We start from the raw sequence: 14,185 nt of genomic DNA, 5'->3' as shown, positions 1-14,185 counted from the left end.
TTAGTATATTAGTAGGCTCAACGAAAAATTATGTTAAACGAACTTTTTCCGAGCGCTCTACGTATAAGAAGTTAAATGTTTAAGAAATTACGTAATCTTTTGTTCAATTCTCGCTTTATTCAAATATCGCAATTCAATCCTCGCTGCTCTTTTATTTACTCAGTACTATCGTCGCACGGTTTCAAATGAGATAAAGATATTCAATCATTTGTCGCATGATTGCAGGTCAAAAAAAGGATATTGAACAATCGTCGTACGATTGCAATTCAAGAAAAGATATTTTCTCGCTGATAACGTTCATTTACTTAGTAACATCCTCCGGCCCAGAAAAAGATGTTGGGAGAATCGGTACCAGCTTAACGAGTGGGCGAACGAGCGATCCCGAAGACGTGCGTACGACGGCGGAGCGGGCGACGCTGTCGGATCCGTAACGGAGTTCTTCAATCCGAGCAGTTGGATAGTAACCCCTAGGGTTGCTTTGTTCAACGATCCACACTAAATCACCAGCCTTGAGGTGATGCTCTGCAGGCGTCTGCCACTTAGCTCTGCGGTTCAGCGCAGGTACATACTCCTTAAGCCAACGTGCCCAGATTGCATTGGCGTAGGACTGTGCACGGGCGTACCGCTTACGATGATCGAACTCGTCGACTCCAACGATGGACGGAATTCTGGTTGCTTGGTTACCAAGTAGAAAATGATTAGGTGTTATTGCGCCTATGTCGGACGGGTCGGCGCTTACGGGAGTTAAGGGACGTGAGTTTAGTGCGTATTCGACCGGACAAAAGGTAGTGTTCAACACCTCATCTGTGAGGCGACGCATACCGAGGATAGTGTACAGTACTCTTTCAAAACTACGAACTAACCTCTCCCAGATGCCACCTTGGTGTGGCGCACTGGGTGGATTGAACCTCCACTTAATGCCCTTATGTGCAAGTTCGGCAGCGATACTAAGCGTATTCCATTTTTCCACAAATTCACGGAGCTCTTTCTCCGCTCCAATGAAGTTCGTACCATTATCCGACCAAATCATAGCAGGAGTACCCCGACGGGAGACGAACCGTTCAACTCCCATTACACAGGAACTGGTGTCCATGGACGGTACAACTTCAACATGGACAGCACGAGTAGTGAGACAAGTGAAGAGAAATCCCCACCTCTTCTCGGTAGTCCGACGAACTCTGACGTAGAATGGGCCGAAGTAATCAACCCCGGTGTTGGTAAAGGGAGGAGACTGGTATGCGAGTCTCTCCTTTGGGAGGTCTGCCATGATAGGCTGAATGGTTGCTGCACGGAACTTTCTACACAAGACGCAGTTTGATTTGATGGAACGCAGTGTGGAACGTAGTTTTAGGATGGCATAACGTTCTTGTACCTTTGACCTTGAGTAGTCGATGCCCTGATGATGGTTCTTCAAATGAGTATGCCGCAGAAACAGTTTAAAAAAAATATGACGCGCATCCAGCACGATAGGATGCCTAGTGTCAAAGTCAATTTCCACTAGCCGTCGGATTCGACCAGAGGAACGGATGAGACCATGAGGTCCAATAAACGGAGTAAACTGAGCAATGCGGCTGCTCTTCTTAACGGATTTGTTGTCAAGAAGATCTTTTCTATCAGTATTAAAGGACTCTCCTTGAACCAAGTACTGGAGATGACGCTCGGCTTCGTCAAGCTCAACAGGGTCGGCTATGCTGCCGTCTACGGTGCTGTAACTTTCATGAGATGGTAAAAGACGGAGCACATATGCGGTGACACGAAGTAATTTTTGATAAGAACTGAACTTATCAATTGGGATCAGATTAATGCTTTGTTCCTTTGAGGAATTGGTTACAGATGCGGCTAAAGATGAGATGGAGTCATCATCTTGTTCCTTGGTTACAACGCCGAGCTTGATGTTATCAATGACGTCAGTATTTGGTACGAAAGGTAATTGCTTAGATCTCAAGAAGTCAGGACCCCTCACCCAGCTACTTGATTGCAAAACTTCAGCGGACATGCCACGCGTGCCAGCATCTGCCGGATTATCACAAGTGGCGGGCGACGTGGTTCCTTTGGTCAACGCTGGTGTTCTCCAGGATTTCACTAACACGATTTGCAATGAAGATGGGGTGCTTGTTTGTTGAGTTTATCCACTGCAAGACAATGGTACTATCTGTCCACATAAAGACTTTATCCACAGTAACCGTTAATGCTCGACAGATTTCCCTTTTTAAACGGGCAGAGAGGAGAGCGGCTTGTAATTCCAACTTAGGAACTGTCATTACCTTCATAGGTGCAACACGGGCCTTGCCCAAGACAAACGCCAGCTCTGTTATAATCTCCCCGGAGGTGCAAGTTACTTGAGCCCTAAGAAATCCTACTGCACTGAATACGTCTTGCGAGCTATCACCAAACATGTGGAGTTCAAGATGTTGGGATGGTCCTGAGAAGTAACTTCTCGGTATAGTGATCTCAGCTAACCGCGGCAGTTCAACACACCAGGCGAGGAATCTGTCAACTGTGTCTTTAGGTAACTCGTCATCCCAACTTTGTCCATTGACACGCCAAATTTCTTTCAAGATTAACCGAGCACCAACAGTGAACGGTGCGACAAGACCAATTGGGTCGCAGACCTTCGACACTAGACTTAAGACCAAGCGCTGTGTTAAATTTTTCGTGATGGTGCTGTTAGTGCCCCTACTCACAACCAGAGTATCGTTGTTGTGATCCCACTTAAGCCCAAGCACGTGCATTGATTCCTCCTTTGATGAGACGATGACCTTCTGTTCAGTGGATTGAGCAGACCCATCAATTCGGTCAGCCAGATCTGGTACATTGCTTACAAACTTAGTAAGCTTGAACCCACCTAGATGGAGAAGATGTACCAATTCCTTCGACCTAATGAGGGCCCCTCTCGGGGGATTCCACTGAGTCCAAGTAATCGTCCATGTAGAAGTTCTCAAGGACGGCTTTCGCAGCTTCTGGGTACTCCTTAGCATATCGCGTGCCGTGCGCTGAAGTGCGTAGTTGGCGCAGGTGGGCGAATCTTTTGCCCCAAAGATGTGGCGCGTATACTGGTGTACCACAACATTTGATGTGGGGTCCTCCCGCTACAAAAAGCGCAAAGATGGTTGATCACATGGCAACACTCCAACTTGATGGAACATTCCCTCGATGTCGGCGGATACGGCAAATGGGTGTTGTCTGAACCGTAGGAGTACATAGATTAGGTTTTGCAGTAAGTCGGGTCCGGTGAGTAATGACTTATTAAGAGATGCGCCATGGAATTTAGCTGCTCCGTTTAGTACCCTTCGGACCTTTCCCAGCTTGTTCGGGTTAACAACCGGATGGTGTGGTAGGTACCACTCTCGTTCCGAGCGACTTTCCACCTTATGAGAATCTTTGACCCTTACTACGTAGCCTTTGTGTAAGTCCTCTTTGATGGTACTCGAGTACTTTTCCCTTAATGTCTGATCTTTCGTGAGCCGCTTTTCCAAAGACTTTAATTGAACAAGCGATGAGAAATAATTGTTGGGCAGTTCGATGTTATCTTCAGCCCATAGCATTCCTACATCGTACCTTTTTCCATTATGCACGGTGGTGTTTTCAAGAATTTCATGCGCACGCGCATCCGAGGCGGATCGTGGGTCTACTTGCTTAAGTGCGCCGTACGACTCCATGTCGTACCAAGATTTTACCTGACTAGCGAGTTCAAAATCCTGCTCCATATTAGCTTTGAAACAAGTCGATACTAAACCTGAAGAAGACGGTTGAGGACCGCTTAGAACCCAACCTATGGGCAAGCGAACAGCGATGGGCAAGGACTTCTCGTCGGCAGCGAAGTACTCTAACAGGCGGATGGCATGATACACATCCTGTCCAAGTATCATCTCGATTTTTCCATAGCAATATGTAACTGGGTCTAGAACTGCTAGGTGCGGGTATGTTTCCTGAAGTGCTTTAATGTTAATGACGTCGGTGCCTACATTCAAATTTTCCTGTACGTAAGGGCTGACTTTAAATGGTTCAAATGCTTGGTTGTCGCGTGGTGTTACAATTAGTTCAACTAACTTAGTGTCTACAACCTCCTCGGTATTTATACCCTTGACTGTTAGTTTCAATGCTGTACCGTGCAAACCAAGTCTATTTGCAAGATCATTGGACACCCAAGAGTTACTGCAAGCGGTATCGCACAAAACTAATGCCGTGGTATCTTTACCAGAAGGGCTCTTTAACTGTAATTCAGTCACCTGAAGGAAGCCTTTCACATTTCTCACAGATGACAAAGTGGTGGTCTTACTCGATGATTGGACACTAGGAAGTTTACTTTGATTTGCGCCAGCATTAGAATTAATGTTGTTGTTGTTTGAAGGGGATTTGGGTGGATACACCCTCTCAGCTCCATGGAGAAGTGTATTATGGGAGCTGTTGCAACCGTCCCATCTGCATTTCCTAGGATTTGGGCATTGCCTAAACATATGTTTTTCTCTCAAACATGAGAAACACAGTTTTGCTTCCGCCACTACCCTTGCTCGCTGAGTGGGAGACTTTTCTTTAAATACCCTACACTCCCAGATGCGGTGGTTACCTTTACATACAATGCAGCGAGGGGTTGCAGGCGTTGCCGATGTTGAGGCTGGTCTCTGAGTGCCCTTAGTTTGTGTATTAGCAGCAAAAGTTCTTGAGGCAACTTTGGTTTTTACTACTGAGTTGGTGTTATCCTCAGTTCTTGCCTTCGATGAAGTTTGTTTCATTAAATCATGTGCCTCGGCCTTCTCCTTCAACCAATCGTTGAAGTCAAGGAGTGTTGGCTTTACCCAATGTTTCTTCACTGTGAAGAGTGACCAAGACTCTTTCAGATTGGGCGGCAATTTTTGCACAGCCGTGTTGAGAAGTGAGGCGCTCTTAAGGTCTGAGTCGTATGAGAGTGATTTAAAGACCCCTACAAGACTTGAAAATGTTGCAGAATAGTTTCTGATGTTATCACTATTGTGCATCTTAAGTGGAGGAAAAGAGCTGAGTTTGTCTAAGTGTGCACTGACTACTGCCTGCGGTTGGCCAAATTTACGTTCGAGTGTCTTAAGTGCGTCCTTATACATTACACCACAGTATGCGAACTCAGCGATGGCGATTTTAGCTTTTCCAGTTACAAGAGTTTTTAAGTATGTTAACTTGACATCATCAGTCAAGGACTGTGCGTCTATGGCGCTTTTAAATTGTCCGAACCATTCGTGCCACTGCAGTGGATCACCATTGTACTGTGACAATTTCCACTCGGGCAGTGGATCGTTCTTCTTACTAGTAATTGCGTCCGCCAACTGCTTTATCAAATCCGCAGAGTCCAAAGAAGGAGCCGAAGGTGTGGGATGCGGCGGGCCACCCCAACACAACGGGTTCGGAACGGTAGCTCCATACGTTGGCGGAATAATCGGAGTGACAAAGGTGGGGGCGGTACCTGTGGAAGAACTAAATGGATTCGCTTGCATGAAGTCTGATGTTACGTAATTTTGAGCGCCTGCTGCTGCTTGTACATGAGAGGCGCGGAGCGATGTAGTGATAAGAGGGTTGATTAACGGGGCCGGTTGTGCGGTGTATGTTTGCAGATGTACGTACAAGTGGTACTGCATTAGATGGGACTGCTGCCGGAAAACGCCAGACATTTGGATCCGGGGGAGCAGGAGGTGCGTGGGTTATAGGGACAAAATTTTGGGGCTGAAAACTCTTTTGTGGGGGTGGTGGATGAATTAGTTGAGGTACAAAAATGTTTGCGGAGGAAATGATTGGTGCAGGCGGAGAATGGGGTAACAGATTGACATTTTTCGCCACGGGGTTAGTGGCGTGTAGTGGGAGTGCTTGTGGCGGCGAAGGAGGAAAACGGAATGCTGGTGGGATTAACGGGAAATACGGTGGTTTGGGGTTTAGAACGGGGGATGGGGGTGCTGGTACATTTATGTGTGCTTGTTGCGGATTAAGTGCTAGCGGAGCATTAACGAGTGTATTTAAAGGTGGTGAACGCGGAGGGCTGACTTAATTCAACTGTCCCGGCATACTCGATCTGCGAGGGAATTGATGATCTAACTGTAAACCATCGAAGTGCATTGTTGCTTGAGACAGTTGTTGGGCTGTGTTTGGGGCGTTTAGTTGAGTTGGCATACCAAAATTTATTGGTGGTGATGGAGGCGTATATTGAGGCTGTTGCTGTTCTTGCATGATGTTGTTTGCATTATGTGCTTCATTGGTTACATTGGTTCTACTACTTGGTTCTTGCGGCTCATGGACAGGGAGGTTGATGTTGGCCTCAACTTGATCATGTGTATTGAAATTGGAATGTGAGTTTGGAAGTTGAGTTGAAGAAGGTCGTCGGACAATTGCTTGGTTGGATTGAAAGATGAAACCAGAAAAGTGCAAACTCAGTTCGTTTGCAACATCTGCCATGTTACCGGCCGGTGACGAATTAACCCAATCTTGAACAAGTTTCTTGCTCTTGACTGAACTTCTTTCCGTAAAGAGCCCACTCATTTTGCCTGTACCAGACCCGTCTGCTGATGATTTTGTCATCAACTCAATTTCCTCAAGGGCTGCAGCAGCTACTTCCTTGCGATGATCCTCCTCAAGCTGCTCAATTTCCAATTCCCGCAATTTTGTTTGTTTTTCAATTTCAAGACGCTGTCTAGCAATGCGAAGCTTTGCCTCATGTTGTTTCTCAAGTTCCTCCCTTTTGAGTCGTGATAGTTCTAAGTCTCGTTGACGCTGACTTGATCTTTTTGAGGAAGTCATATGTGAACCTGATCTTGATTGGTGAGAGGTATACGGCTCTGCTGTCTCTTTGTCATGGACCGAATTGATATACCCTCGAGCAGCAGCAATGAACTCATCAGTTTTCTTTGTTACAGTCTCTAACCATTTTTCAAGGCTCTTACAGGCAGCATCTGGATCTTCAGTCCTTTGTGCCAGATCAAAGAGCTCTTCATTCTTATCAACTACTCTAGTAAAAGCATCTTTGCACTTAACAATCAGACGTTCGATCTTAACTTTCCTGTCTTGCTTATCAACAGCATTGTTAATATCACCATAGATGTTATTAAGTTCAGCCTCTAATTTTGCCCTCGCACTATAAAGTTTGTTAAATTTATCCTGCAATGTTGTCAAGATCTTAAGAAAAAACAGGAACCAAAAGTTTAATTTGGTACTAATATAAAGTACATAGACATGCAACAGCACAACACAAATGGGTTATACCGAACCCTAGTGTGACGGTTGCCTAGCAAACCGCCAAAGAGCAAAGTTGTTCGTCGAGTACAATAGTACCCGGCGAAAGAAAGAAAGAACGGTGCGCAGAAAGTGCGAAACGGGACAGAACGGGAGACGGGACGGACGGGAAGAGACGCCGAACAATTAACGCACGACGCAACGGGGAACCGGACTGACAAACGGGAGCGTCGGGCGAAAAGCGCGCAACAAGGCGGGAAAATGGCACGGGCGGGCGGAAACGTCGGGCAGATGGCGCGCGACGAAACGGGAAAACGGCACGGGCGGGGCGGAAACATCGTGCGGAAGGCGCGCGACGAAGCGGGAAAGCGGCCCGGGCGGAGCGGAAGCGTCGGGCGGATGGCGCGCGACGAAACGGGAAAACGGCACTGGCGGGGCGGAAACGTCGGGCGGATGGCGCTCGACGAAACGGGAAAACGGCACGGGCGGGGCGGAAACGTCGGGCGGATGGCGCGCGACGAAACGGGAAACCGGGATAGCACGGGAGGGAGACGGTAAACCACAAGCGAGGAGGCGGGAGACTACAGCAGCAATCTATACCAAACAAGCTAGCCGTAACTCCAGAATAAATTTAACTCACACCCTAGAAAGAAGGAGAGGAGCTACTGCAAGGTAAACTAGCACAAACATTATGGGGCTTTATCAACGGCATCAAAAACATCAAACATGAAACAATTTACGGCAACGATGTAGTATAACGGAAAGTCGAAAAGGTCAGGAAATTTACTGGCCGTAACTCCAGAACAAACTTAAGTCACACCCTAGCAAACCACCATACCCAGACAACAAAAGTGCATACTACAAAAATTAATAAAGCTACAGCAAATTGCTAGCAAACAAGTGTGGCGAAAGTCACGAAACAAACCAGCCGTTACTCCAGAATGAACTTAAGTCACACCCTAGCAAGGAACGAGACTAAACAACAAACCAGCATACTAGCAGAAAGAAATTTTACTACAGCAAAACTCAACATACTACATCATACAACAAATAAACGGGGGATAGAAAGAAACAAGGTGACACGGAAACAAAAGGACGGAAGCAGAAAATGAAACCAAATAACCTGCGGAAAACGGACGGTAGTGAAAAACTCGAAGAATGGGGAGCACGAAACGTTTAGTAAAGCGCTATCGGAAAGAACCAACCACAAACTAACCCGTAACTCGTGAGTTAACTAAGTCACACCGGCAGTCAGCGGGTAGACTCCCACAACAGCGCAAAACTAAGTGACATTCAGGTTATCAAAGGCTTGTGTGAGTTCCGCCTTCTCGAACGCATGACGGGTGCGAAGCGTTTTACGACGGCGCTTTGAAAGTTTATTTGGTCGGGAGCGTGTTATCAAGGACCGGAGGTTGTCCTTATGAGCTAAGACTATAGTGAGTGTTTTCAGCTCAAGCGCAGGCCTTTGGTGTAATGCTCTGTACTCTTTAAGTAAACTAAGATCATTCTGTTTACGTTAAGACACAATGTCTTTCACTAAATGAATGGTAACTAGAGTACTGCGCTTGAGCTGATTGTAAATATCAGGAGTTCCCTCTCTGGGGCAATACACTATAGCCTCTATGCACTCCTGATACTTTTCAAGCACTTCAATAAGCTGCGAAGGTGTTAAAGACTTATTGTTGTTACTGCGATGACGGGACAATGAATTGTTCACCACATCATGCCATACAACTAGCCTCTTTTTATCACGGAAGAAGTTACTCAATTGAAATTGCGCGGTTTTTCGGACTTTCAAAGCGTTAGGATTAAAACTCAGACCCGGTAATGCGTAAATTCCTTTTTTATAATGGTCTTGTAACGCTTGAGGCAAGGTTTTATGGCGTGATGCAGTGAACTTGCAGCTAATATGAAAACCATATAATGCTTTTACAACATAATTGATTTGAGCTTTGCTCAAACTCCGAACCTTGATGTTAAATGCACGATTTTCACGAGTTACCAAGAATAAGCGCTTATTTGCAAAAAAATCAGTTATCTGATTCTTTTTTTTCAAAATATGAAAATCTTGACCAAACTCTTAATTCTACCCTTTTTATACAAATGTTCGATCCGCCATCTATCGACGCTTTATATAAATTTTTTGCAAAATTTCATCAAGTTTGGTCAATTTTTTCAAATTTTTTTTTTGCTTCGCGAGATATAAGGTGTATACAGCGTTTTTGCATTTCTGAGATACCAATACGTACTACTGCTAATTGTTCAAATATCGGCCAATTTTTTTCAAATTTGATGAATTTTTTTCTTTTGACAAACAAAAAAATATGGGTTAGGTTATCGGTGACGAGGGGTTATTGATAATACCAGAATAAAGGAAATGAAACAGAAAAAAAATGAGGGGGGTTACTAGATTTGCCGGTTTCTATGATATTAATTTACGACAACAATCAGAAGTTTTTTTCTATGAAAGTGAAATTTTTTGGATGAGTCTTACAGTTTTTTCTATCTACGTCTGATTCCTGCAATGTCCTGTTGAGCACAACCCATAAGACATCCCATCCACCATCTGTATGCTTTCATTCAGTGTGTGTGTACGCTCTCTGGATGCCCATGCACTCTCTTGTAGGGGCTTCTGCATCATCGACCGCCGGGAAGATGTACTACACGGTACACCGTTCGAGGTTGTTGTGATGAGATTGTTGAGATTGGAATTGATAACTACCAATTGCCGCTCCAGTTAATGCAATTTGGTCAGTGCTGGCCGCCTCTGAGGATGAAGTCGTCTTGCCCTTGATGAAAGACTGTTATCCACTTCGTCTGTGGGGTCCAGAAAGATGCAAACCAGAGCCACCGTTGGTATTGGGTCCCAATGGCCTCTCGCTTTTAAGCTTGAAATTCGACAACGAGCAGGGTAGCGTAAGCGTAAGCGTCGTCCCGTGTTACGATTTGGGGAGTCAAGCTGATTAGAAAGATTGACAACAACGAAGCGGCAGTTAGCCTCTGCCAGCCAAGATAACAAAAATTGAATAGGTTTAACACAGTTTAGGCTGAAGAGCGTCACCAAAAATATAGGTAAAACACACTATCGAATACGTTCAATTCTCAAGCACGATAAAGGCAAATGTGTCAATACGTATCATCAAGGCAAAAAAGCATCGTTTACTTACAGGCAAATCTAGCTTGATCTTTTTTAGCAGGTAATTGTCTAAGCTCAGATTGGTCACCAACACATTTTCGAAACATAAAAATATTCATTCTAAAAAGAGCGCAATCGATTTAGTATATTAGTAGGCTCAACGAAAATTATGTTAAACGAAATTTTCCGAGCGCTCTACGTATAAGAAGTTAAATGTTTAAGAAATTACGTAATCTTTTGTTCATTTCTCGCTTTATTCAAATAGCGCAATTCAATCCTCGCTGCTCTTTTATTTACTCAGTACCATCGTCGCACGGTTTCAAATGAGATAAAGATATTCAATCATTTGTCGCATGATTGCAGGTCAAAAAAAGGATATTGAACAATCGTCGTACGATTGCAATTCAAGAAAAGATATTTTCTCGCTGATAACGTTTATTTACTTAGTAACGATATATATATATATATATATATATATATATATATATATATATATATATATATAAATATATATTTATATAGATATATATATATAAATTACAAAACATATAAAATTAACGTACCCAGGTTGAAGTCGCAGACGGAAAGTCGATATGTCCAGACCGTCCCAGACCCAACCTGGGTATTAAATACTTCTATCTAGCGTCAATTCTACTTACATGGCACAAAGAGATGGTAATATTTTGACACAATCAGAAGTTCCCACCAGTCCATTAATGGACATACTTGTATAGAGGCTAATACACTTTCCGTTTTCCACTGGCTCACTAAAAGCATACATCAAATTTTTAAGTTATGAAAACCACTGTAAAAAAATTTAAATCGATTTTTAAAGTCTTGAAAACCACTGCTAAAAATATTGAATGATTTCAGCTAAAATGCACTTCCAGGCTGAGGCAACCCAGCTAAACAATTTAAATTGTATATATAGTCAAGCAACCAATAAGTTTCAACAAATAGCCCGGGAACTTGTGGTCAACACTCACGATGAAGAGCTCGTCTCAATAATTTTGGTAGGTCTGAGAACAGCACACATAATTGGCAGAATTCGCGTCGCTCGGTTCCTGACGCAATGTCAACGCTTAAAATTGGGTAAAAAAAGAAAAAATGCGGTTTGATATGGCGAGTAGTGGTAAAAACTGCAGTTTTGAACGATTACTGCGGTGAAAAGAATAAAAAGAAATTGAAAACTTCAGGAGGCAAAAAACTCCAATCTTTTGGTTAAGTTCCCGCTACAATTACCGCAAGTCAATTACCGGTTATTTACCGCTACAATTACCGGTTAAAAGGGAAAAAATGTGATTGAAAAAAGGGGAGGGAGGAGGGTGCTAACAAAACAATTTACCGATAAAGACCGCCAACTTTATGAAAATTCAAAACATGTCCTTTAATGTAAAATAGTGGGAATCTAATTTAAATACAAAAAAAATTAAAGCTAAAACACGACTAGTGGGGCAGCGCAGAAAGATGCGTCTCTGAAGGATTTGATAAGAGTTGACAAATTCAAAACCAATTTCTACGAACGAGTTAAATTTTCTTGCGTTGAATCAGCTGAAGAGCGGCGATTAAGAAAAACGTTTCATCTCAACACCTCAGTTGCAAAAAACAACATCAATATGTGCTGAAGGTAAATTATTGCTGAAAACCGAATGTGTTCGAAATTATATATTTCAAGCAACTACAAAAGTGGAATAGTTTTCGTAGTCAAAACAAAAAATGGAAATATTGTTGCTTTGACAATTAAAGCAAGTCTTCTTTATTCACGATTTTCCCTTTTTTAGGTAATGACAATTTTTTTCCCATGTAAAAACAATTCTTGGATCAAATAGAATAATACTCTAAAAGGTGTGAACATAGAACAGGGACCAAAAAACTCATTAAAAATATTTAAAATAAAAGCCGAATTGCCGTGTATGAACGAAGAATATTATCGAGAAAGCAAAATATGAGTAGTGATGTGTCTTTCTGGGCAAACTACGGGGGGGGGGACATAAGTGTCTTCCCGTGAACACTACGGGGGGGACACAAGTGTCTTCCTGGGCAAACTACAGGGTGGGACACTTTGAAATTCTTTCTGCTTATTTCCCCTGCCATGCATGAAACTAATCTTAGGAAATCATTTTCCCTCCACTTGCGTGACTGGTTTGCCGCTTTGGGCTTGAAGCCATTTTAACTACCACCGCTTTGAAAGTTAATTCGGCATATGTCTGCGCCAGGGTACTTTAATCTTGTTTTGGTCTGGGCCCATTTCAACATTTTACCCACAGTTATACAGAATCTACACACCCAATACCAGAATACGAATTCCAAATGCCACCAAGGCGAAAACGTTGCTTGTTGGACTGCTTTCTGTGTCGCTCCAAATTTTTAAATTCTAAAGATCTTTTTACTCATTTTGAAGAAATACACCCCAACAATTTTAGATATCAATGTGAAAACTGCAATCAGAAAATTTGGCGTTTAATTGACACACGATACCACCAGTGTGAAAATTCAGCAGTTATTGCGCCCCCTCTAATTATCCAAAACCCTGTTTTAAGGTGCAGAATTTGTTTCAAAGTTTTTACCCAGCAAAATGGTTTGACTAACCATGTTAAAAGTCATTCCCCCATGGAAATTATTCTTAGTCGTCGTGGAATCCCGATAAAACGGCGTTAGAGAAACCTTTTATTTTGTCTTCTTTTTATAATAAAGTTTCAATTTTTACATTAATTTGTATTTAGTTTATATGAATGCTTTTTATAATTTATCCATGCACTTCAACTACAACTAAATGTAAGTTATCAGTTATCTTCACTGCTTGAATTGTATAATACTAGACGTCTGCGTTTTGGTGTTGGTTCTATTATAAGACTGTTACTTGAAGATAAATCAGACATATCACTATTATTGCTTGCTTCGCTTTCAACTGCTTCCAATTCTAGAAAAGAATTGTCTGGCGGGGAAATTGCGTAGGGTTCATTCCAGTCAACAATATCTTGATCAAGCTCACTTTCTGAATAATCGGGCTGATTGAATCCTGGATCGGGGGGAGAAAAACTATTGTTTTCAGATATCACATTTTCCGGGGTTGGTTGTGAAATTGAATCCAAGTCGCTTTCGTTTTCTGACTCCCAATCCCAATCATTTAATATAACATTGTGAAATGCAAATTCTCTAATATTTTTATGTCCAAAAGGTAGGGAGTTTATTGGGTCAAGGTAAAACCGCTTGTCACAGTAGGCCGAAAGCGCAACTCTGTTTTGTTCCAGTGTCATCAACTCATGTTTCTCTGATCTGATGGTCACATTTTTGACGCGGACAATTTCCCCGCTGTTCAATACTCTCTTGAAGACCTCGTGCTTTAGATGTTTTTGCCCCTCGTGTGTTATTCCCTTTGCACTTTTCTTCTGACAGTCTGAAAGAACATTACAATCAATCCATTTTCTATTTCAATCTATGTGCTTTCCTAATCTAGGTTTCAATGTTCCTGTTATATTAGTTATATTAAAAAGACGTTTCCATGAATTTGGTTAGTTTCAAAACTGGAATTTGCTTTAATAAGATATAATGTTACACATACCCTTCGTTTGTATTGAATACATTTTGGGTTTCAAGCCACAGAACTCTTCCATTACCACCCCTGCCAGTTCGTCTTTGAATTTGAGAGTTACCATATGATTTTCTGTGTTGTACAATGTGTTATCAGAAGGGTAGTTGGAGAAATCGAATTCTGTGTTGACTTCTGCTCGTGCTAGCTCCTCATACAAGTCATCACAATCAACAGCATAGGTAAGTGAGTCCGTATCAGAGTATAAAAGTTCACACTTGAACCACTGTTTCATATTCTCGTAGTGAAATCGAAACATGAATGCTTTTGAA

General features: G+C 42.8%; 1 protein-coding gene across 1 annotated transcript in view; it reads right to left on the bottom strand.

Moving 5' to 3' along the window:
* Positions 1 to 10,979: 10,979 nt before the first annotated feature.
* Positions 10,980 to 14,185, bottom strand: part of LOC142346119 (uncharacterized) — a 203,444-nt gene continuing 200,238 nt past the window's right edge. The window contains exon 6 of the mRNA XM_075398624.1: positions 10,980 to 11,091. Coding sequence (XP_075254739.1) covers positions 10,980 to 11,091 — 112 coding nt within the window. The remainder of the gene's footprint in view (positions 11,092 to 14,185) is intronic.

The sequence above is a fragment of the Convolutriloba macropyga genome, chromosome 9 (assembly GCF_964194025.1).
Source record: "Convolutriloba macropyga chromosome 9, txConMacr16.3, whole genome shotgun sequence".
Lineage (NCBI taxonomy): Eukaryota > Metazoa > Xenacoelomorpha > Acoela > Convolutidae > Convolutriloba > Convolutriloba macropyga.
The sequence above is the reverse complement of the archived record's forward strand: the minus strand, read 5'-3'. Positions and strand labels throughout refer to the sequence as shown.